The sequence below is a fragment of the Elaeis guineensis genome, chromosome 14 (genome assembly GCF_000442705.2).
Source record: "Elaeis guineensis isolate ETL-2024a chromosome 14, EG11, whole genome shotgun sequence".
NCBI lineage: Eukaryota > Viridiplantae > Streptophyta > Magnoliopsida > Arecales > Arecaceae > Elaeis > Elaeis guineensis.
Genome location: NC_026006.2, coordinates 61407017 through 61432751, shown reverse-complemented (window position 1 = coordinate 61432751; position 25735 = coordinate 61407017). Strand labels below are relative to the sequence as shown.

General features: G+C 37.2%; 3 protein-coding genes and 1 long non-coding RNA gene across 4 annotated transcripts; all 4 read right to left on the bottom strand.

The window, feature by feature from the left end:
• Positions 1–2473: 2473 nt before the first annotated feature.
• On the bottom strand, positions 2474–4113 carry LOC140853742 (putative UDP-rhamnose:rhamnosyltransferase 1). The gene has a single exon (XM_073248658.1). The coding sequence runs from the start codon at positions 4076–4078 to the stop codon at positions 2699–2701; it is 1380 nt and encodes a 459-aa protein (XP_073104759.1). The 5' UTR covers positions 4079–4113; the 3' UTR covers positions 2474–2698.
• A 3698-nt stretch (positions 4114–7811) lies between these two features.
• On the bottom strand, positions 7812–8991 carry LOC140853779 (uncharacterized). The gene is made up of 3 exons (XR_012136865.1): positions 8415–8991; positions 8086–8330; positions 7812–8006 (listed from the first exon to the last, which is right to left on the bottom strand). It is a non-coding gene; the product is annotated as an uncharacterized lncRNA (long non-coding RNA).
• Positions 8992–17873: 8882 nt separating this feature from the next.
• On the bottom strand, positions 17874–19463 carry LOC105057384 (pentatricopeptide repeat-containing protein At5g43790). The gene has a single exon (XM_010939983.2). It carries the CDS (start codon positions 19461–19463, stop codon positions 17874–17876), a length of 1590 nt encoding a protein of 529 aa, XP_010938285.2.
• A 3081-nt stretch (positions 19464–22544) lies between these two features.
• LOC105057313 (nifU-like protein 1, chloroplastic) lies at positions 22545–25430 on the bottom strand. Its single transcript, XM_010939895.3, has 3 exons — positions 24971–25430; positions 23015–23151; positions 22545–22938 (listed from the first exon to the last, which is right to left on the bottom strand). Exons 1-3 carry the CDS (start codon positions 25362–25364, stop codon positions 22750–22752), a joined length of 720 nt encoding a protein of 239 aa, XP_010938197.1. The 5' UTR covers positions 25365–25430; the 3' UTR covers positions 22545–22749.
• Positions 25431–25735: the final 305 nt, after the last annotated feature.

The window sequence follows — 25735 nt, the reverse complement described above, 5'->3', positions numbered from 1 at the left end:
GAAATTTTTTTTAGGAGGAAAGAATATTGTGACCCAAACCCAAAATCAAGCCCAAGCCCAATCTAAAACCTAGTCTAATGGAAGAATACCAATCTCAAAGCACAAAAAAAAAAAACCACAATCGATTTGGAGGAGACCGAATCCGAGCCAAAAATTTGAGTATTCTCTATAAAATGGAAACCCCTCCCTTACCTGGCCATCCATCGTCGGAGAAGCACTCTTCCTCTCCCTATTTTTCTCCCGTTTCATCATTTTTTTTTCTTCTCGGATTGAAGGCTTTTGCCAACGATTTCGTGGCCCAAAACACCACAAAAAGCAAGGTAATGAATCAAAAAATCCTCTATTTGATTATAAATCAAGTTTTCTACCGATCTATCACTGTTCATTTTTTGGAAAAATTTGAAATTTTGAAATCCCTGTTTGGCCATCCGTGTGTGTATATTTTTCGGCACCTCCCATCACTAGCAAGCACCCAAACGTGGAGCCATGGCCTCGCCACCATGGGCTCGAACCCTAATCGTTGTTTCCGAGCAGCATCCGCAGGGGTGGGGGAAGATCAAAGGAGAAGGGAGATCCCCTATTTCTGTTAGCCGAAGGAGGAAGAAGAAGAAGAAGAAAAGTAAAAGAAAAAGAAAGAAAAAAAATTAATATATATATATATATATATAAAGAAGGGTTTTTTTCTTTAATAGCTTAGATTGATTAATCAAAAATCTTGGACGCTACCACCTAATCAATCTATATGGAGACATTGAATTTTAAAAATTTTATTTTAAAATTATTATGATGAAATTTTGATCGAAGGATGATATTTTGACATACCAGGTTCAGATGAAGATTTTTTAAATTTATAGGATCCATAGTTTGAATTGCTTTTGAAGTGAGTAGTGTTTTACTTCTACTGAATTTATCTAGTAAATTATAAATTGATAAATTTGAATCATACTAATTCATGATATGCAGATGATTGAAGATATTTTTTTTGAAATTAATTATGATGATGTATGATCATAAAGAAATGATATGATTGATTTATTCGAATATTATTTATTTATTTTATTATTAAAATAATATATGAGACTGGAAGATAATATGATTTGACAATCTGACTATTTAAAGGACCCTGCCAATGAGAGTTAATATGTTGGCGATTGATTTATCCTTAGGATTTATGTTGCCAGCGAGACCAGCGACATGTTGCCAGTGAGACCAGCGACAAACCGTCAGTGAGACCAACGGTTCCAAAAAATTTTGCTATCAGATGATTCGTAGCTTACTGTAAGAAGAATATGTGGTGTTATGACCTTACCATAAAAAAAATATGGTCATAGTTCATGGTTGATAAGAACTTATGAAATTTGATGAATTTGAGATGACGAACATAAATTATATTTATGATGAATTGAAAATTGATATATGAATATTTAATAGTGTGATGAATTAAAATATAAATTTTTGAACTCATATGTTTATTATGTTATTATCAGTAAATCGATATATGTAACATTATTGCCTGATTTATTTAGTTAAAAGTATATATTGTTTATTGGGCTGTTTAGCTCATTACCTTCTATTTTATTATTTTTACAGATATTAAAAAATTAAGATAAAAATAAGATATAAATGGGAGAGTGATTAGAAGCAGAATCCCTATACTTTCATTTTAGATTCAAAATTTTATTGAATTTGATGTAAGGCTTATTGAATATTGTTGAATTTATTGAAATATTAAGTTGAAATTTGAATTTGTTATGTTTTAGATTTAAATTATTCACTAATTATTCCGTTATTATTTTATGATAGCATAATAAGATGCCTTGCATGCTTGTGGAGAGAGTTTTCTATGAGTATGCGGTAGTTGTCATGACTTTCGGCTCACAATCTCATATCAGAGGCGTAACACTTTTCAAGCAACTAAGGGTACGTTTTGGTTCACAACCAAAATCAAAATCAAAATGATTGAAATGGGAATCAAAATAGCCATATACCCCATTGCACTTTGTTTGTTTGCCGGTGGAATCGAAATCGAGTTTGAAATATTATTCATATGTTAGAAAAGAGTTGAGATTAAGTTTTGGATATTCAAACATTCTTATTCTTTACTAAAATTTAGATCAAAATGAAATTTCATCCAACCAAATAATTAGAATATGAGTTTTTTATTTCTATTTACATTATATTATCTAATTTTTTCCAAACAAACATGTCCTTGATGTAAAAAAATAAATAAGCAGCAATCACAAGAGGTATAGAAAGAAGGGTTTAGAATCTTTTTGTTTTAGATCAAAAAGATTAATAGATCACCTAAATATTGTCCTTCCCAAGTACCGGTAACCCTTCAGATTCCAATGGATGTTGGATTTGATCAGAAATCATCTAATATAATTGCTAAAGACTTTACTAGCTCAATATTTGGGAAAAGATAAAATTTAAAGAAACAAAATTTATCACATTGCAAAATCTTGTAATTACTTTTTAAAGTATAGTTTTATGAGAATACTTTTATATATGAATCTAACAAAGATAAATAATTCAAATTATTTCCTATAACATGGTAATTTTTTTAAAAACAGAGTACCACCATCCATATTCCCACGTCTCGGACCTCATAATCACCAGTTTAACACGAAAGAAAGACAATACTTCATTCCGAATCATAAGAACTTCATGACCACCACCCATTCGTCCACATTGTTCATCAAGCTTGTGTAGGCGGTTTTGCTCTGCGTCCATTGTCTTTGAGGTACTCGACAAAATTCCTCACATACCGATCATGCACCTCTTTGTTCCCCAGCACAGCCCCAAGCCCCCTAGCTGAAGCCCTGTACTCCTCCCCTTCTTCGTCCACCATGACCAACCTCAAGACCTTTGCAATGTCCGCCCCGTTTAAGGAGCCATCCTCCTCGTCCCTCGGAACCTCCATCCCGACCTTCTTCTCCGCCAAAAGTCTGGAATTAAACCATTGATCATTTAACCAGGGAAGGAGCACGAAGACGATCCCAAATTGGATAGCCTCGACCAGCGAATTCCAGCCACAATGGGTCAGGAACCCCCCGATGGATGGGTGCCCCAGTATCTTGATCTGGGGTACCCATCCCTTGAACACGAGCCCGCGGCCCGCGGTTCCTTCCTCAAACCCCTCTGGCAGGAGCCCATCAGGCTCGCCTTGCGGGCTCCTGAGAGCCCACAGAAATGGCAACCCCGAGAGATCCAGCCCACGGGCTATCTCGTGCGCCTGCTCTTTGCTCAACGCTACCGCGCTTCCGAAGGCAACGTACACCACCGAACCCGCTTCCCTCCTGGCGAGCCACTCAAAGACATGGTCGCAGTTGCTGCCACGAGTAATGGTGTTATTATCGGCAGCGTTGGCGGCAACATGGCCGAGGGGAAGCACCGGCTTCGCGAAGAGATGTGGGAGGGCAGCGAGCCATTCGGGCTCGAACTCGGTGCAGCTCCCCACCGCGACCAGGTCGGACCCCCGGACCGACGACCCGACGCGGAAGCCGTTGGTCAAGCCGGACATGCTCGGCTGGAAGAAGACGCTCTGGAGTTGGCGGGCCTCGTGGCGGTGGAGCTTCATCGACGTCGGTAACGGGATCCAGTCGGGCGGCGCGGTGAGCCGCTCGACCGTGACACGGGCTGCCTCGCCGTCGGCCGCGAGAGCGAAGAAGGGCCACATGAAGACGTTGGCGGCCGCGCCGACGAGGTTGACGTAGCAGCACGGCACGCCGAGGCCTGCAGCGATGCGGGGGATCCAGTAGTAGCCGGAGTCGAAGAGGATCCAGTCCGGAGGAGGAGACAGCCCTTGAAGGAAGTTGGCGAAGGGGTCTCGGAGGGTATCCAAGTTGTCGCCGTCGGCGGGGGCGGTGGCGGGGTTGTGGAGGGGGACGAGGTGGATGAGTGGGGACAAGGTGGAGCAAGGGGCGTCGGCGATGGTCTGTATGTTGGCGGGGTTGGAAAGGAAGGAGACGCGGTGGCCGAGTGCGGCGAGGCGCTTGGAGAGGTGGAGGAAGGGGTTGAGGTGGCTGAATCCTATGTACGGGAGCACGACGACGTGAAGAGCGTCGCTGTTCTCCATGGCTGTGGATGGTGCGGAAGGTGACTGTTTAGTGCTCAAATAGACCTGGAGAAGAGAAGAAAGTGACAAAAAAAATATATATATTATTATTATTAGGTAGGTTAGCCTACAATAAATGCCATAGGCTAAGCCAGTGAAAAATACTACAGCTAGCCTTGTCCACGGGATTTGTTGTAGACTGAGTCAGCCAAAATTTCTGGTTACATGGGGTGTGAAGTCTTTAAAGTGCGTAACGTTTTTCCGTTTTTTCTAATAATAAGAGAGATAAGATGCCATCCAGCTTTTATTGCAAAAAACAACTAAAGTATTTTTTAAAAAATAGATTTTGTTAAAAAGACCATTCTGCCTTTTTTTTTTTTTTTTTTTTTCTTTTTTCTTTATCAAATCAAATCTCGATCTCCTATTTTCTCTCCTCTTAGGCGACAATGGCTAATTAATTCAGGGATGTTATCGGTACGGTGGACCGTGAGGCGAGAACTTGGAGGCCGAAAGCGGACAGCTTTCATCTAATCATGATATTAGAGCCATGGAGTAAAGAGTGTAGCAAGTCCGGATGTCCTTTAATGCTCTTTAAATAGTATTGTCGATAACGACGGAAAAAAAAAGACTAGAAAAGGAAAGATAGGGAAATGGTAAAAGGACACTTATCATACTTACTGTTTTTAAAAGGCAAAGATGAGAAAGAAAAAATTATAACCTATATAATATATACTATGTGATCATATATGTTACTAATTATAATCGTTCATTTATCTCTATAAACCACGACAGAAAATGAGTTTCTATGATAGATAATGTGCACAATAATATAATGCATATTGTATAAAATATAATTTTTTGATGAAAAGATAAATAAATATTTTTTTCATTGAAATTGATTACTTGCAATATGGTTGAAGCGTTCAAAACTAAAAAAAAATTAAAAATAAAAAAATTAATATTTTAAAAATCAGATCTTTCATTCAAAAAGGAGTCAACCTCTTTATCAAAAAAAAAAAGGGAGTCAACCTGGGTTGAACTGCCGTTATGACAGCTTAATGAATATATTAATTATTAATTATATATACAATAGATTAAAATTATAAATAATGCACAAAAATATTAACAAACATCAAAATTTAGTAGCTGGCGGTTGTCTCCTTGTATTTAACACCCCTTGGACTGGCAACCGCGGCAATAACGAAGATTCATCCCTCGACGGACTCTTATTTTTATTTTAAGTTCCTGTATGTTTCTTTCTTTCTTTCTTTCTTTCTTTCTTTCTTTTTCTTTTCTTTCTTTTTTTTTTATTTTTCTTTTTCGTGTGCGCGTGTGCGTGCGTGCGCGTGTGCGTGTGTGCGCGTGTGTATTCTGGGTGTTTCTTGGACCTGCAAGGTTGCCCCCTGGAGGTGAGAGATGCTGACCAACTGTACTAGCAATTGTTAGCAATTTTTTCTGTATATTTCAGAAATAATGCTTCACATATAGAAAACATGTATAGTTGTGTATATAAACTAGATATAATTATATGCAGTGGACTGAAAATAAAATGCTACTCAAGTGAGGAAAGGTAATTTTTTTAAAAATATTGGAATTATACAAAAGACCAGGTGTTAAGGTATTTCCATTGAGAACGTCAGTGACAAAATTACTTAATTATTAGAATTTTATAAATCAAATATCAGTGGAATTATATCATAAAAATTCAAAGTAAGTTCCTTCTCCCCTCCAGATGCAATCACTAGATACAGCCATGTTAGCAATGACAGCAGCAGTCATTATTTTGAGATTTTTGAAAAACTTCTTCTGGTGTCACTGCAGCTTTGGAATTTCTATGCATACGTGTGCTTGGAGGCACTCTAATGCAGAGTGAAAATTTCGTTTCAAAGAGAACCACCGGAGATTTCTAAGAGATTTTTGTTGGTGCCTTGATGGAGGCTGAGAGTAATAACATGTGAACACTACAGTGAAAATGGTCATTAACGACGCTATTAATGTTATTTTACGATGCTAATAAGCGTCGCTATTTAGCTTTACGATGCTTCAAAAAGCGTCGGCAAAGTGTCGCCTATGTAAGAGTGGAGATGAAAAGTACCGACGCTTTTTAAAAGCATCGTTATTTTTTAACGACGCTTTAAAGCATCGTAAAATTTAATTATAACGGTGCTTATAAACGTCGTTAAATTTGTTTTAACGACGCTTATAAGCGTCGTTAAATATATTTCTAACAACGCATTAAAGCGTCGCAAAATTCAATTTTAACGGCACTTTTTAGCGTCGTTAATGACTCCGCGTCCTCCACTCTACCAAGACGCTTTTCGAAGCGTCGGCTTTTTTGCCTTTAACGATGCTTATAAGCGTCGTTAAAATAATTTTAATGACGCTTATAAGCGTCGTTAAAGGTTTTAAGAGAAAAAAAAATACAGATTTTATCTACAAGAAAAAAAGAATACATACATTCCTGTACAAAATTATATCAATTATTCGAATATAAACCTGTACAATCACCACCATTCACACCAAAAGCAAACTTAAATAGAAAATTTAACCAAACCAAAAGACATTATTTTATATAAATAAAAATAAAGTACTAATCGTCCATTACAATCAAGAGTAATATAAATAAATATAAGAATACAATAAAAATAAAATAATATCAATCTGCAGGCGGATGGTCGTCGTTGTCTCCACGTGACGTGCCGCTGTCTCGACGGGTGCCTGATGTGCCAGGAGCCTATAAGAAACATATCAAAAGCATGATTTGCATATCTATAAATAAAAATATATAAATCATTAAATTAATATAAAAATATATATTTAATATTATGTGTTTACCTGAGATGGACCATACATCTCTAATAAAGATGTAAGGCGATCAATCTGTCCCCTCATGGCCTGCATCTCGGCACGGCTCTGTCGCATCTCCTCCATCTCAGCGGCACGACTCTGTCTAATCTCCTGTATCTCCGCCTCGAGTCTGCGAACGCGTGAATCCTAAGCATCTGCTGCAGCATGCTGCGTATATCTACTAACCTCAGATAACTGAGTGGGGATGACTCCTACTCCATAACCCCTCACTCGGTCGTAGCGCTCTGGTCCCATCAACTCTGTGAACACCTCGGCCTCGATACGGCTCTGCTGCGTAAATGCTGCGGACTCGTCGTCACGCTCCGCAATGAGAGATGTAGCCCTCTCCTGTATTTTTTTTGAAAACAAGAGTTATACATTAATAGCTAACAAAATTAAATTTAAATCATTGCAAAAAATAGAATATTAATAATGTCGTACATATAAATCTCTTGACTCATCTCGAATAAAAGTACCATCCTGATGAGTATGAGTCATCCGGTAAAACTCTACTTGTCCGGGTTCCCTCCCATGCTCATCCACCTACACAAATAATTTCAATTTTAAGCAAACAATTATAATAATTTAAAAAAATATATGAGTATCATGATACAGACATGGTCCACGATACATAATGATATTAGTTATATAAATATTTCAACATAAAAATTAAAAGTTAATTATGAAAGTTTAAGGAATATACAAACTCCTGTCGGAGTCGTGCATAACTCTTCGACCCCGATGTATGAGGAACAGACTGAGCTGCTCGTGCAGCTCTACCAATAGCAGAATAAGTCTGTAAAATAAAGTAAAGAACTTGTTATATATATAATATATAATAAAAATCAATATTTTTATAAAATATTTAGAAAAAAAAGATAATAAGCAGATAATATACCTATGCCCTCTCGGAGAACCAATAATGAACCAACTCCATCCACTGATGAGGGGGTACATCAGGAGGACAATTCCTAGCAACCTCCTCCTCTGTCATACCCTGTCTCATATAGTCCTTCTTCAATTGTGCTCTATATTCTTTCCATTTGTGGTTGAGAGACTTCATTACAAAATCATGAGTGGATGGAGGGAGAACAAACTTGCTCTATAAAAAAAAAAATTAAATGAAATAAATTATATAAATGATTAATAATTAATATACAGTATGAACATTAATTCATTACCTCTATAACTCGGAGGAGCTCAACTTTGTACGTTAGAAGCATGTCATTCCATTTTGCATAGCCCAACGGACATAGCTGAGGCCTCTAAGCAACAGTCCCCAAAAATGAAGTCAATAAGCAGGCAGCTTTCTTAATTGGCTGACCTAGCTGATTGCACTCCACAACAATCCTCTCGCCCTCACGCATCTACCACACATCTCGTACTACTGTGGATCCACGTCTGGGGCGTACTCTTCCGGATCCGTCTGCAAAAAATACATAAAAGTAACTATATCATAAATATACATAAAATGAAATAAAAAAAAAATTACATGAAAGATAATATATACCCTGCACGTGTATCTCATCATCTGGCTGATGAACAGGAAGATCGTGCTGTGCTGATGATGAAGGACAGGGCTCAGAATGCTGTACAGCTGAACTGGCCTCAGACTGCTGTGTTGAAGAAGACGTGCCGGCCTCTGTCTGTGAAAACTGGAACTGCACACCAGCATATCGTCCCCTGCGACGCATGATGTCACCTAGCATTTATATAAATAAAAGATAGAATCAGTTAATATATGGAGTAAAATAACACAATAATTAATGCAAAATATATACATCATAAATAATTATTACCAGTAACAATCAAGCAGTAGTGTTTTCTTCGAATTCTGTTCTAACCAACGTCGTCGTAGCATTTAAATCATCAGCTGGCACAAAATTGTAGGGCATACATTGTGTATAAGTGTCATCGTCATCATCCTCCACTTGGTTTTCCATATCATATAAGTCTCTAGGTTTTGTTTTGATGACAGTAAACCAATCTTTATCTTTTGCGTCTTGTACATAAAATACTTGACGAGCTTGAGATGAAAAAATGAATGGGTCATCCTTCAATAACACACCAGTGTGTATCAACCTTGAAAAATTTACAAGTGTAAATCCATTTGCATCTGTTTCAAACCCCTTGGTGAGTTTATGTCTATCCAATCACATCTAAACAGTACTACTTTAAATTTTCCATAATAATCCAACTCATAGATATCTTTAAGTGCACCATAATAGGATTTTCCATCCGCTTCCACCATAACACCGCTATTCTGTATTTTTCTAAATTTCTCCCGTTCTCTAGTATGAAATTTAAAGCCATTAATTATGAAACCATTATATCTATTCACAATCTTGTTAGGTCCTCGAGCAAGAGCTATTAGTTCATCTGAATTATTTGTCTCCATCATTTTTGATACCTAAAAAAAAATGATATGACGAAGTGCTGTTGAGTTATCTGATATTAAATATGTATCAAAAATTAATATATCCCATAATTAAATATAAATCACACCTGATTTGAAAGCCACATAGGGAATAACTCGACCAACCATCGCTGTTCAATCCTTGCATTAAGATAAATGTTATGATTGGCTCGTCTCTGATAAATTAAAAATTCACTGCATAAAATATAAATATATCATTTAGAACATTATATCTAATATAAAATTTAAATTTTGATGTCATTCTTTAAATATACTAACCTGCGATGGTCAGATATTATGTCACTATGAAATAACACATAACGATGTGCTTGTGCTAAGAATTTTTGATCAAGTACAATACTTTGAGCTCTTCCCAAGAATTTTCCAGCAGTTAAGAACTTATACAGTTCTGCATTCTCCACAAAGTCATTATGTCGTTGAGGTCGACTAAAAATAATCTCTACACCTTGAAGATATCTTGAACAAAATGTCAAATATTCATCCGCAATATATGCTTCAGCAATCGAGCCTTCGGGATAGGCTCTATTTCGCACATAATCTTTAAGACGCACAAGATACCTTCAAGAATTAAATATTTATTAAAATATCAGTATGCTGTTGTTTCTAATAAAATTATCAAAAGATTTAAGGTTTGCAATAATACCTCTCAATAGGATACATCCATCTATAATGTACCGGTCCACCAACTTTAACTTCTGAAGCTAGGTGAATGAGCAGATGTACCATAATAGTGAAAAATCCAGGAGGAAAAATCTTTTTCATCTGGCAAAGTGTAATTGCAATATCGGATTCTAACTGATCAAGTTTCCGAGGATCAATAACTTTGGAACATAATGCCTTAAAGAATGACGATAATCGAAGTACAATTGTAACAACTTGTTTCGGCAATGACGATCTTAAAGCTATTGAAAAAATATCTTGCATCAATATGTGACCATCATGACTTTTAAGATTTGAAAGTTTTCGATCCTTTAGATGCACACATCGTGAAATATTTGATGCATATCCATCGGGTACTTTGATACTTTTCAAAACTCCCAAAAAATTATCTTTTTCTCGAGCAGATATTGCGTAACATGCAGGAGGCACATAAATTCTATCATTAGCAAGCATTTTAGGATGAAGTTCCTGTCGGATACCCATTTCTTTTAAATCAAGACGTGCCTTCATGTTATCTTTGCTCTTTCCATCAAGGTTTAAAAATGTTCCAAGTAAATTATCGCAAACATTCTTCTCTATATGCATGACATCAAGATTGTGCCGAATAAGATTATGTTTCCAATAAGGTAAGTCAAAAAAGATACTTCATTTTTTTCATAAATGTTTACTTGGCTGTTGTGTAGATGCTATCTGTGTGTCTTCCTCATTTTCATCCTCGAAATAATTGTCTGGATCTTGAAACACCTCTGCATCTATAGTACTGATACTGACTTCCTCTGGTAACCCTTCGTGCACTGAGCTTTCAACATCATCTCTTCTTCTTTTTTTAGAGGACTTTGAGTGCTTACCATAGCTGTAATTGATGCCATCCATTTGTCTATGAACATCAGTTTCAGAAGGTGGAATAGGGGCACATCCCAACTCTATAGTACCATCAAACAAATCTTTCTGAAATCGAAATGGATGATTTGCTTCCAACCATAGACGATGTCCCATGTAACAAAATTTACCTCCATATTTTAACCAAATTGAATGTGTTGAATCTCCACAACAAGGACATGCGACCCGTCCCTTTGTACTCCAGCCAGATAAATTGGTATATGCTGGAAAATCATTAATAGTCCATAACAAAGCTGCCTGTAGTTTAAATGTTTGGCCGTTGGAAGCATCAAATACATCAACACCCTCCCACAACTGTTTCAATTCCTCTATCAAAGGCTGTAGAAAAATATCAATATCATTGCCTGGACCCTTATCTCCTGGAATAACCATTGACAAGATAAGTGATGATTGTTTCATGCACATCCACGGTGGCAAATTGTAAGGTATCAAAATGACTGACCAAGTGCTGTAGGTAGAACTCAGGGTCCGAAATGGATTGAAGCCATCAGAAGCTAAGTCAAACCTAACACTGCGAACATCAGAGGCAAAATCAGGATGCCTATCATCAAATGCTTTCCATTGAAGACTATCTGCTGGATGTCTCAACATTCCATCCTTTGTACGTCCTTCATGATGCCATCTCATTGATGAAGCTGTTTTTGATGATGCATAAATCCTTTTCAATCTAGGTATAAGAAAAGTAACGCAATACCTTGACCGGTTTTTTTTTACTCCGTGTTGCATCCAATTCATTCAGTACATCGTCTCGATCTTCTTTTTGTGTTATCCATCTTGAAGATCCACATACATTGCATGACTCTTGATTAGCATTTTCACCCCGATATAATATACAATCTTTCGGACAACTATGAATCTTTTCGTATCCAAGATCCAATTCCTTTACTACTTTCTTGGCTTCATAATACGATGGTGGTAAACGAGTGCTTTCTGGAAATGCATCCTTTAATAACTTGAGCAGCATGGTAAAACTCTTTCCAGACCATCCATTCAAATATTTTATATGAAATAAATGTACAAGAAAAGAAATCTTAGAAAATTTTGTACAACCCGGATATAATTCTTCGTCTGCATCTTTCATTAAGGTGTGATAACGAGCTGTCTCATCATTAGATGTATGTATGGGCTCCTCAACATGCATACGTTCCGTATGCGTACATCCATCAAACATCCCAACTGTTTCTTGTATACTACTGGATTCTCCTAAATTTTGAACATCAAATCCAAAAGCATCTGTGATCAAACCCCTTATATCATCATCTCTTGCAGAATTGTCTTCTAGGCTAGTGGATCCAAAATGAGTCAGGGGTTGGTTACATGATGATGGCAACATAGATTCTCCATGAAAAATCCAGTCGGTATAACCTCTTAAAAAACCATTCCATACCAAATGTTCTTCAACATTTTGTGGATCTAAAGAAGAACTATTTACACATTTCTGACATGGACATAAAATCTTTCCATTCAAACTACTTTTCTTCATACCAAATTTAATGAAGTCATGAACTCCATCTAAATATTCTTTACTATTCCTTGGTTTATTTATCCAATTTTTGTCCATTGTAAGATAAAAATGATCGAACTTGCAATTTATCTAAAAATAAAAAAAATTATACAATCTATATTAATGCAATGAGTAAAAAATATCAGTCATTTCATAAAATTTAAAAAAATAACAGCTAGATAAAGTTTACATAGTAAATGCTTGCTATCATCAACTAATAGGTAAAGAAGGTCCTATCCCATTCAGAAAATGCATTAATTCTATAGGTCAATTACAGAAATCAAATGATATGCAACAAGAGCCAAAAAAAATTTCGGCAGCATTTCCCCTTAGTTCTTCCGTATAGGAAGAACAAAAGAAAAATACCATCCAAATTTTTTTCCGAACCCTCAGCATACCATTTGATTATGGTAATGACCTATAGAATTACTCACATTTTTCAAACTGTCCATACTGGACAATCAATTGATCAATGTACATAATTCTTTTATCCGTACAAAAATAAATAAATGTATGGATACAATAGAATATGTACATTAATCAAAAGACGGGTCTATGTTTCTATGCAATGCAATTTTTTTTAAAATTAATTCATAATTAACTTGATTTAATACCTGATATTAACTTGGAGAGTAATGGAGAAAGAAATTTGGCCCAACTTAATCCAGATACTTAGTCTTCATCAGTCACGAAGATAAGGATAACGTAGGCCACACGATATCAGGGTCCAGCCACATAACGAGCACCATATGTCAGATAAGCAATCAATTAGGATTCATGAAACTATGAAATTATCCATTCATCAACCATGTAGCACAACCTTAATTAATTGTACATATATTTTCGGGTGAACCTTAATTATCCAATTGTAAAAAAAAGCACAATCTAGCATAAATTTTGATATTTGATTTGTTAGAACACCATTGGATGTCAAATTCAGGCAAAATAGTTTCCATCTTACAGTTTCACTATTTGGTTTTGAAATCAAAAAAGAATCTTTCATTAAATGTTGCATTAAAAACCACCAAATTATGTAATCTCAAATATTTGAAAAAAAAAGAGAAATAATAATCATCACACTCATGTCCATAACTCTGCATAAATGATAGCTGGTAATTAAACTAAATTTGAGTGACAACTGAAAATATATCAAAAAAATTTTAACAAATATTTAATGCTACCTGTATGAAGAATAAAAATAGCCCATATGAAATTTTTGTTATATAACAATAGCTTGAAATTGCAATCTAAAATGAAATACTCCTATTATGACCCTTAAACAAAATAATGAACTTCATTTTTTATATGATGCATCATTGATCAATTTTGCTTTGATCTAGTAACTGCTCCTACAATGATGATTATTACTAAAACATTTCCTCATGGAACTATACATATATTTTTACTAGAAGGTAAAGCCATTACATATAAATAAGGAAGATTAAGCCATAGCAAGTAATGGCAATTCTAATTGTGATTCTAGTTTGCATAATATGCCATTGAATTATTCATACCTTCTTGGAAAATAATTTATTTTAGATTGTGTATCAAATGGATTATATAGTCAAAACAAGCACCTTTATATATCTTCTGCTCTTAGTCATCAATAAAATAAAATGTCAAGCATATGAAGCATCAAAAGATTACCCGACCCGACAACAGTGTTGATCAAATAAAATGTCTTATAACGATCAGCAAACTAGTTGTATTTTTTTTTTTTTTTTTTGGTACAAGAGAGGGGCAAAACCCAAGGAAACAAAAAAAAATTGCTGACAATAAACAAGTGCCTAAGAAATGGAGTGCCAGCAAAATCAGTGAGAACAACATGATGGATAGACTGCGGAAGCAGGGACGTTGAGCCAAACTCCCGAGGACAGTGAAGAATTGCAAGACGGTCCACCGGCTGGTTAGCTTCAAGTAGAATATGAGAGACTTTAAAGGCATCCAATATCGAACAGCATTGAACAATATCAGACAACAGAGGCAGGGTGGGAGTGTTGTTCATGTGAAAATATCGTTTGTTTTGGTACGTCTTAATCCAATTTATGACATTCGAAAAGTCACCCTCCAACCAACCGGAAACAAAGAAACCCCTCCGCTCAACAAAGTCGGGTGGCGAACGACGTATGGCTTGGACCGCGCGGGCGCGGCGTCGACGGACGCGACAGCAGAGGGGAGCGGCGGACGGAGGTGAGGCGTGGACGGCGGGTGCGCGTGGACGGCGGGTGCGATGCCGGCGGCGGAGATGGGCCGGGGTCGGCGGAGGAACGGGTGGAAATTAAAGGGGCGGCGGTAGATAGATTAGGGCATGGGAGGAGGAGGGTATTAAACGAACCTACCGACGCTTTTTAGCGTCGTTAAAAAGCGTCGGTATTTTCTTTATTTAACGACGCTTTTGCTAAAAGCGTCGGCGTTGACACGCTCAAATTTTACGATGTTTTTAAGCGTCGTTAGCAAACGACGCTTTTTAAAAGCGTCGGCAGGTCTGCGCAACCTGCCGACGCTTTCCAAAAGCGTCGGCAAAAAAAAGTCGATAATTACATATTTTTTTGTAGTGGAAACTTGAGATCCAAGTACAACCTGCATAACTCTAGAATATGACTAAGGAGTCTGGCATGCATTGCACTTGGACCTATAATGATGCTAAAATTTTTGATGGATGGTGAAGCTAAACTAGCATGAATAATTCCTGTTCAAAGTTCTGCATTATGCTAGCAATGTTATGCAATGAATATTTTATTTTTTACTATAAGACCATGCGCAGAACACAAAATACTTTGGAAATTGCATTTGCTCCATTATATAGGTAACTCTACGTACGGTGCATTGGATTCGATATCTAGCTAGGTTTTCTCTACCAAGGCAGTTGGCTGATAAAATTGTTCTATTGCACTGAGATATCACAATGAAGAAGGGTTGTGAAACTAAACTGAATGCTCCAAGAGAAGGGTAGAATATTTGCATCAGGGTGCCAATCCTTGTTGCTCTTCAATGTATAGTTTCTACCATATCACAATAAAAGCGCAAAGTAAATTTTCTCTTCAATGCAATGTTACAAATTGTTAAGTGTCCTTCAAAATAGTCGTGAGCTCCGTGGCCCTTTCATGGATTGTGCCATCTTTTTTTTTTTTTCTAACAAAATGGATTGTACAATCATATTTTACATGTTTGACAAAAATAAGAAATATTGGATTGACTATTTTATGAGATAGTTTTAAAAAGATAATTAGTATTGTATATTTTTTGTCTAAGCATGATATCAATTGGATTCACAAAATTTTATATTTTTAAATTTAATTATTGACCACAACAAATATTAGGGTTGCAACCGGTTGAGTCATGTCCAAGGCATGCTTCATCCTAACCCAACCTGATTGCATATTCAAGTCATGATTTTGTATCTAGACCTGACGTATTAACTGGTTGGGGTCAAGTTGGGATCAAGTCTAATATGAGACACAGACCATATTGGATCAAATCTGCGGTTTTATAGCTGAAATATGATAATAATTAAATATAAAATTAGTAAATTTTTTTAGAAAAGCTCAAAAGATCCAACTTAAACTTTTTTTATTCAGAAATCTTTAATTTCATTCAAGTGATTGTTCATTTTTAAATTTACGAATTATGGTTTTTGAGAGATATATTGATGTACTCGAAGACATTATAAAGAAGATTGTACCAAAATAAATAATAAAATATAATAGTTTGAATATCATTAAGTGAAAATAGATAAGAGGAGATGTAGTTGTTGAGATAAAAAAAAAGAGGAATGAGTTTGAGAGCACGTTCAACGAACTAAGAAAGATATTTAGAGTGAAGAAAAAAGAGATTTACACGTTTCAGATTTTTTGGTTGGATCGAATCGGTTCAAGCCGGGTTGGGCCCATATTTTATTAAATTAGAGTTGGATAAGGAACAAGTTATGCAGCTTTGTTGCCGGTGACAAAAGCAATCCTTAAGCTGATTTAGTTTAGAAAAATTTTTTGTACACCGCTTGCGATGTAAAAAATCTGACAAATCTGACGTGAAGCGCACCGCCTCATCCGATTGAACCACATAGTCATCATTTTTCAATATGAATTCAATAGCCATTTAATGCTCACAGTTCTATTTTTTTGTTTGAATTTTTAAATGATGAAAATATTTTTTTTTAAAAAAAATTATGATATTTTGTGTCGATATCATGACATGCTGCATTGAAATTATGACTTTCTGCATAGGATGTCTTAATTTTTTTATAAAATATCATAAAGAATAAAAGGTATTTTTATCATTCAAAAATTCAAATGAAAAAATAAAACTGTAGACATTAAATGCGCATTAGAAAACGGTGACAACATGATCCAATAAGATGAAACGGTGCACTCCATGCCGGATTTTCCATATACAGCGGGCAGGATACAAAAAATTTCTCTTTAGTTTATGAGGTATTACGAAAACTGATGCAGCACATGGCAGAAATTAGATATGACTTCAATTTAGATGGGCTGCTGCCCGGTTTGGATGAAGAAGCAAAATGAATGTTGTCTTATCATCCCCATGGATATTGTGGTTTCAGAACAAAAATATTTTTATGAACACCAGGAGAAAAAGGCCACTAATCAGAGATCGTACTCTTTCATGATAGAGGAAGTTTGGATGCTATTGATCAAAAGAGTGATGGAGAAAACACATTCTTTATGCAATAATTGTTTGAAGCACATTCTCAAAGTTTAATAACATGATAACAAGTGAAATTTGTTTATTATTTTTGAACATGTTGTAATTTCTTTAATTTATAGGAGAGAATAGCTATGATTTTGTTACGAATATAAGTATCTAAGTGATTTGTTGTGTCACACTATTTTCAAATTTATTTCCGCTAAAGCTATTATGTAAGAGTACTTCTTTTTAATGCTTATCGCATCATAACAAAAATAATCTATAACGACAAAATTTTAATAATACTCAACAAAAAATATTATTATAAATATCTTCTAATAATAATTTTAAAAAATATCATAAAAGATACGTAATATTGTAGCATTTTATCAAGAGTGTTACTAAAAATTATTATATAGTGATGTAATTGTTAAGATATATTATCACTAGTTTGATCTGATGAGATTTTTAGATGAGACAATGGCTTTTATGCGACAGATGGCACAAAGAATAAAATATGAAGTGAAACTGAATATTCAAAAAAACAGTGATCCATATAAAGAGTACTACAAAATTACAGGACTGTTTCAATTCCGTGAATAAATTCAGCTTTATTTGGGCTTAATCTTAATGTATTTCCTGAACAGAGCAACGTTACAAACTTATTGAATGATGCATAAAATTTTGCCAAGAATAATCAGAACTTGAAATTTGTTGTTCATGGATTCCTCAACTATATCTCTACAAGTTCAATAAATAGTCAAGAGATCACCAGATCTTCATTAGAGTGACTCTGAACCCACTGAGTCATACAGTTTGCTCTGTCAACTACATATGGAGCTAAATCCCGGCATCTTCCTGATAACCATCTCTCTCATCACTTTCCTCACGCCAACTACATCATCCCAACGCCTATCCGATGCATATGCATCGGAGAGCAGTAGATATCCACATGTATCATAAGGTGCAATCTTCATAATTTGTGCTGCCAATAGTTCTCCCAACTCTTTATAGCCAGGAGTCCTGCATGCACCAAGCAATGCCCCCCATATACCGATATCGGGCTTCATGGACATTGTCCTTATAATTTCTATGGCCTCCTCCACCCTCCCTGCTCGACCATAAAGATCAACCATGCACCCATAATGCTTTATATTCGGCCTGATGCCATAGGCTTTGCTCATAAGCGAAAAATACACGACGCCATCTTCTATGAGCCCTGCATGGCTGCATGCATTAAGAATGCCAAGAAAAGTCACTTCATTCGGGCGGACATCTCCATCCAGCAGCATCTCTTCAAACAAGCATTTGGCTCTAGCTCCATCGCCATTGATGGCCATCCCATGGATGAGGCAATTCCATGAAGCCACAGTCCTCACCGGCATCACCGAGAACACCTCCATGGCCATCTCAATCGCCGCACTCTTGGAGTACATATCAACAAGGCTCGTCCCGAGAATGACATTGAGCTCCAATCCACTCACCACGATGTGGCCATGCACGGCTCGACCGCTAACCAAATCCCCTAGCTCCGCACAGGCACTCACGATGCTGACCAACGTGGCGTTACTAGGCTCAACACCCAAACTCCGCATCTCCCGGAACAACTTCAAACCATCAAACACCTTCCCATGTTCGACGCATGCATCAATCATCGCTCCCCATGACGCATTGCTTCTCAACTGCATTTGTTCAAATGCTTGAAGTGCATCCGGAAGGGCTCCACAGTCTCCATACATGTGGATGAGTGAAGTACCAGAGAAGGTGGCGGTGGCTAGCCCATGTTTGTTAAGGTGGGCATGTAGCTGCCTGCCCTCCCACAAAGCGATCCCATGGGAGCAACAGTCGAGCAGGAAGCAGAAGGTATACTCATTGGGACAGAGGCCTTGGAGCAGCAGTTTACGAAATAAAGAGAGTGAGTTGAGTGGAGAGGAACTCAAGGAGAGGGCTTTTATGACTAAGTTGTAACAAAAGACATCCGGGTGGTGGATTTGGGAGAAGAGGAGATTGGTGAGTTGGAGGTCTGGGGGACTCAGGGAGGCAGTGGAGAATTTAAGCAAACGGCTTGCAGCGAAGACATTGTGGAACAGGCCGGAGGTGATGACATGGGCGTGGATTTGGCTAAACTGGTATAGGTTTGGGCAAGCCTCTAGTTTGGACAGGATGGGGGCGGTGCTGCTGTAATATCTGGTGGGGCTGGCAGGTGGTCTTTTGTGGGTCTGCTGGGATTTTGAAGAAGGGGTGGGGTGAGGATTAGGGAGTGATATATGTTGGCTTGGGAGAGGGGCTTGTATCTTGTCATGACCATACCTTAAAAACCAATATAGAGAAACAAGCAACTCAAGGCTTCTGCCATGTCCATAAAGGATCTTGTGGCACTTCTGAATGAAGCCAAGGAATTTGGGCCACCTCATGCAGCCTTTCTCAATGTCCTGAGATGCCTGAGCTTTGGCCTCCCCTGCTCCTTACCCACTCAATTCCCTTCACTATTTCAAGTCCTACTGCTCTCTCCTCAAGGTCCTGTGCAGTCCGAGGAAGAAAGGCCATAAAGACCCCTGGCCCCTCTTCCATCTTTTTATATGGATCAGGTCTCATCTTAGGTCCTCTTTTTGATGGATTCCATTCAAGGGTGAAGCTTCTAATATGCTAAAATGGAGCTACTGATATGGGCCTTCTCCATACCAGCATCTCGGTATGAAATTCTTCTCTACTGTTCTGGCATTAATTCTATTCTATTACTTCATTCATCTATTTGACAAGGTTCCTCCGCTTGGAACCTTTTACTGCACTATTGGTCTGTTGCAACGCTTTGGTCTTAAAGGTTCCCTTCCAAGTTACAGCTCCGGTGGGAAGCCTGGAGAGAGCTGCACCTTTCTGAAGTTATGTCCTTTTTTATCTTCTGAACATTTTGTGAAAAGCCAGAAAAGTTGAACATAGTATATTAAATTCCCTGTTCTTTGCTGATCATAACACTTGTGGTATTCATTGAATTAAAGTGCTGAAATGTAGAAAGCTGAAGTGCCCAACAACATGGAAGCCAACGTCTCATTTGCTCTGGCAGAAGTTATATGGTTGTTCCTGGATGATACATGGCAAGGTTTTGCCTTTGGCTTGCTTTGTTGGTCTTGCATGCCTTCTTGCTGAGGTCCTATTGATCGAGTGAGGCCTACTTTTCTAAAAGGATGCCCACCTCCCATTTGCTTTTTCTCAAATTCTTAATGAAAGACTGCCGAACATCATGTTGGCATTGTCTGATGCTTCTAAATCTATGAATTTATAGGTTGTTTGACCTCTGGAGAGGAAAGTTTTGGGAAGATTGGTCGTGCAATTGATTTGTGCAATGACTGAAGTAAGGAATTTTGCAGTACTTGCAGAGGTTAATCGGTTGGGCCACCAACTGTTAATTTGTTTACCCCATTCCTGATTAATTTATCAGTGGCAGAAAATGATGGCTGATACTAGAAGCAGAGACCAAGTAGTCCAAGAGATTTAGAAGTGAAGAACAAACTTCTTGTTGCATGCACAGACTCTGTAGGATATGCTGGACGTCGGAGGACTGTCGTTAAAGTAAAGAAGAGTGCAAGTTCTCTTTGTATCCTTCAAATATTTGGAAGCTCCATTATCAACCAGTTGGGATGAGAGATTTTCCTCTGCTTGCTTTTGCTTGAGGTACAGGGCATCAACCCAATGGACAAGCTATTATCGTGCGAATGAAGTGCTACTTATCATTTGTTGTTCTCAGAGTTTGGAGCCGAGGCAATTTAATGTTGTGCTATATAAAAATTAACACTTTAAGTTCAGCACTCGACAAAATTAAAGTTGCATTTTGAATGCTAAGAAATGCCATATCTCTACAACAACAGTATCATGCACTCTAATTGTCGTTGTGAGTTAACCATACCGATTCAGAGATGGACCAAAGCTTGAAGCTGTTCTCCGTGATCTGTTTTTCCTCACAAAAAGAAGTTGCTTCCCTGAATCTTTAGGAGGTCAGTCTAGAAAACGCTTTTCTTTTTTCGGTCTTGCAATTTGATTACGACTAGCAAAGTCTCACACCATACCAAATTTGTCTGTAGATGTAAGCAACATGACAGCCTTGTGATGAGCTTGCAAACTCGTCTGGTACGAAACGGTTGCTGTAGGTTGTGTTTATTGTCCTGTTCGGATCTGTAACCTGTAACTGTCTCTTCTTCTTCATTTTTTTCTTAATTTTTGAAGGAAAAGGAGAGCTGATCCACCCTAATTTCATTAAGTATATGATATTGCACTAAGCATTTAAAATCAAAAAGAGAAGGTATGAGAGCCTTCCCATATAAATTGTAAACATTTGTGTGTTTGTCAGGAGAGGGAGGGGGTCTCCCCCCACCCCAATCTACTCGAGAAAATGTAAGCAACATATTCCACATTATGGCAAAAGATCTATGCCGCCAAAAGTGAAGATTAATGCAGAGTATGTGCATGCAAGCGCGCATGTGGGTGTCTCTGCATGTGTGCGCACGCGCACGTGTGTCACAGAGAGAGAAACTTTGATTTAGATTTACCGCATGGGGATAAATATGATAATGGAAAATTAATAATTTCATCTTGTTCTTTTAATTTAATCCACAACTCACATTTTTGACTTTGCAGAATTTCCTTCTCCATCCAAGCATGAAATAAAAATTACCCACAGTTCCAGTTTCAGTCCATGACCTACAGCATAATGTCCCTGATGACATTGAAAAAGAGAAATTGTTAACTCTATCCAAGCCCCAGTTTTGTTGGATTTATACAGGTCTATCTGGTCAGCAGCCAGAGTCTTGACATGAAGAGCAGCAATTTACTGGGATCTATCATTCCTTGGTTAAAAAGCCAGGAGGAGTTGGTCTGAGGCTGTAGGGGAAGGTGCTGAACACATCCAGAGTCTAATGGATCAATAAGACAATGTACAGCAGGTATCCTTCTATCAAGCTTTTCAAAGTTGAAAATATTTTGGATCGCAACCTATTGTGATCACTAAAAGTTGCTTTAATAAACAGATGGAAATTGCTGTATCATCCAATACCCCTGGTGTATCGTATTAGTTCCAAGAATTGCATTCAAAAATTTTGGAATTTGTCAGCCATTAAGGAATTCCATTATGACGGCAGAAGAATGCAATCAAAACCAATTTCTTCACCAAAATCAGTTTGCTGTTGGAAAGAGTGTACCCATGAAGTCCAGTGCGATCAAACCATGAAAATTAACAAAAGACATGCTTTGGACCTTTTTCCAAGGCTGTCTTATCATTTTAGAAGACAGGATTTGCACCCAGGAAATCCTTGGAGGAAATTAAACTCTGGTCGAAATTTTGCGAGATAACACTACTCAAGACTCAGACCTCTAACGCCCTGCTTGAGAGTGGGTGGGAGAGAAGGGGGGAAGAAATAATTTATATATTTGTTTAAAGTTCAGTTTACTGTTTTCTGTTACTGTGTGGACATTCATTTCAATCAAAACATAAAAAAATATCTGTATTAAATAATCTAATCTAATAGCACCTTATTTTGATTATCATTAATTTCATCATACGTAAATTGCATGTGCCAGCTTGCTAGTAGGCAGTACAGGCATATCTATAGGATTTTGTTACATCTTTATCAAGTCAAAACAACAAGGAGCAACCTTACAAAGAACCGTTGTGGTTTTCTAAAAATTTTCCAAGCTTCCATTGAGTGAGAACTAGTCGCTAAATACTATGTTAACAATGTCTGGAAATCTTTCCTTAATAGCTGCTTTGATCCCAGTTCCAATAGAATCAGGGCCTACATACCTGACATGACAATCTCCACCTTCCACAGAAATCACTTCCACATTCCCACCATAGTTTTTTATAGCTGGTCTTAGTATCTCCAAATGGTTATTTACAGCCTGCAATTATACAGTGTTTGCAATCAGCATTACCGCAAGGAACTATTAGTAGTAGTATATTAGCTTGGATGCCCACCTCAACTGTAGTTTCAATTTGCAAGTCATCAGAAACCTGGCATATATCTTTAATTGCTTCCCCAAATTTCTCCTTCAACACCCGCTCAATCCCCATCTTCATGGTTGTTGTCGAGCTAGGACAGCTTCCACAGGCTCCTGCATTACCAAACAGGGGAAAAAAACTTAGTTAAAAAAATGAAGAGAATTTGATTGTTGAAATCAAAGCAGAACCAATATCAATATAGTCTACAAGAAGAAGGAATATAAGTCATCTCATAGAAATCGTGGGCTCAACCAATCATAAAAAAACCTTTTCCACTATCTATACACAAATTACTGATATCATGGGTTGCTTAAAAATCCCAACCTTGTATGGTCAAATCCTTTGTGATAACTTGATATGTTTCATAGAAATTTTTTTTCTTGAAAGAAATTTCTTGCATGAAAAAAATCTGGATGCGCAATAACAATATAACCTAACATGAATGATAAAATACAGATGCATGTTGCATAGAACCAATCCTCAATACACACAAGGTGCAATTTAGTTTCTGCTTTTCCTATATAAAAGCTAACTGGTATATGAATCAAATCATGTGATGACCTTATCAAATCCCCAAGTGAAAAGCCTATCCAAGAGCAAGAAGCCTGATAAATGCACAACAAGGCCACTAGACCTACTTGCATTTCAACTTAGAAACATGGCACTGATTTTGCATAGTTTGATAGTTGCATGATTAGCAGTTAAATGCAATTAGAAACAAGATTATTCAAATCTCATCTCTAATCTTTAACATTTTTTAAGTACATTCAAGTAGCTTTCATAATAAATTTATGCAAGTATGGAAGCCGAAATTAATAATGGTGATGATTTTTTCCCATTAATGATTAACATTGGAAATTAGATTTTTATGGAGCTAAGATGGACATTTAAGGGCATAAGCACTATAGAATATAGAGTCACATTTTGAGGAATTTTGTGCTAGATGTTATAAGTAAACCTATGAAGTTGCACATGTGATCTAAAGAGTAATTGATCTAGAACATTACCTATCCTAAGATGTTGATTAGCAGAAGCCTGAGAATTTACATTTCTATCCAACCTCACATTTCCATTGATAACATCCAAACCTCACCTGGTTTCATATGAAGACTATATAAGTTGATAACAGTTAATGCATGGTACAGAATTCTCAAAAGGTTAATGCAAGGCACAGGCTCTTCAGTCTGCAAGAAAATTGATCATATGATTCTTATCTACTTTACTGTTACATAAGATTACTTGCACACTCATAATCATATCTGTTTTACATAAGTAAAATTGATCATATCTATTTTACTGTTGCATTAAAAAGTTTGCACTACTTAAAAATGCCACCTTATATCCGACAGTAATTAGTAATGCCAAACAGTTTCTCTCTCAATGCAACAACTCCTCTTTCTATATTTCTACTCTCACTCATCCAAAGGCTATGCACCCACTGCATCTGATTCAAGCCAAGCATAACAAATAGTTTCAGAGGGAATAAGATGTTGTTGAGCTTATCAGTTGAAATGGTATCAGTAATAATTGAGCAGCCAACTCTATGTCCAAGATGGTGAGCGTGCGACAGTCTCTTCTAATCTCTGCATTGCTTTTTCATATATAAAGTTTTAAACTTAGTAATCAATTAATTTGATCAATTCAGAAACTCATACCCATCCAAATGAACCGAAAGATCTTGCAAGATGATGAAAATCCATTTCCCTCAGAATTACATCACCTACCCATACTTAAACCACCAAAAATAAACACCCCGGAAGCTCCGTCCCCAACTTTCTCAGTTGATCTCTTCTTAAAAGATTAAACTTTATTAGTGAATCCAAATAAAATTAGGAGAACTCGCTTGTAAAAAGCCCTAATTTATAGAATAGCTGATCAAATTAGAAGGAAGAAATCAGATTTAAAGGAGAGGAAAGACATGAAAGCCAAGACCTTGGAGCTTGAGAGAGATGATTCCATCTTCGACGGAGACCACGTCCACGTTCCCTCCATCAGCGATGAGGTAGGGGCGGACGTCATCCAGGACCAAGTTCACGTTCTCCGCCGTCAGTTCGAACACCTTGGCCGAATAGAGCCCCGGAGACGAAGGCCCAGTGGCGGCAGACGCCACCGGAGGATTGGAGGAGGAGGCGATGGGCCCGTCGGAGGAGGAGGCGGAGAGCCGCCGCCGGGAAATAGCCCCGCGGCGCTCTCCACCAAGGTGGGGGATTCGGAAGAAGGAAGGAGGAAGAGGAGCAACGAGAGACGGAGGCGATTTGGGAATTTGGGGACGGAAGGGGGAGGCGTTCGCTCCTCCCGGCAAGCCGGCGGCAGCCAAAGACTTCATGGCTTTGCTCTTCCCCAGTAATCCAGGAGAGGAAAACTACAGCATGTAGGCCGACCTGAGCCGTACGTGTGAATGTTTGATATTTGGCAAGTGCTAGGATATTTTTTTTTTTCTTACGTCAGCAATGCAGAGTGAAGTAAGAATGTAGAGAATTTAAAACTTGATATTAAATGATTTTTTAGTACAATTATTACTTGATATTAATTAAATAATTGAATAATTATAAAATTCTCTAATGATTTATATAAAATAAGGGAGCATAAAAACATTGAAAAATAAAAAATTTATAAAACAAAAATATATAAATATATAAATAAATATTTTATAAAATAAAAAGTACATAAATATACAAACAAATAAGAGATATTTAA

What these genes read in the sequence shown, in the direction of transcription:
- LOC105057384 (XM_010939983.2), bottom strand. Translation starts at nt 19,463, where the DNA reads ATGAGGTGGCCCAAATTCCTTGGCTTCATTCAGAAGTGCCACAAGATC.
- LOC105057313 (XM_010939895.3), bottom strand. Translation starts at nt 25,364, where the DNA reads ATGAAGTCTTTGGCTGCCGCCGGCTTGCCGGGAGGAGCGAACGCCTCC. An exon ending in CATCTCTCTCAAGCTCCAAG is followed by an intron (nt 23,152 to 24,970) that starts GTCTTGGCTTTC and finishes TTGGTAATGCAG; the next exon opens with GAGCCTGTGGAAGCTGTCCT. An exon ending in AAATTGAAACTACAGTTGAG is followed by an intron (nt 22,939 to 23,014) that starts GTGGGCATCCAA and finishes GTATAATTGCAG; the next exon opens with GCTGTAAATAACCATTTGGA.
- LOC140853742 (XM_073248658.1), bottom strand. Translation starts at nt 4,078, where the DNA reads ATGGAGAACAGCGACGCTCTTCACGTCGTCGTGCTCCCGTACATAGGA.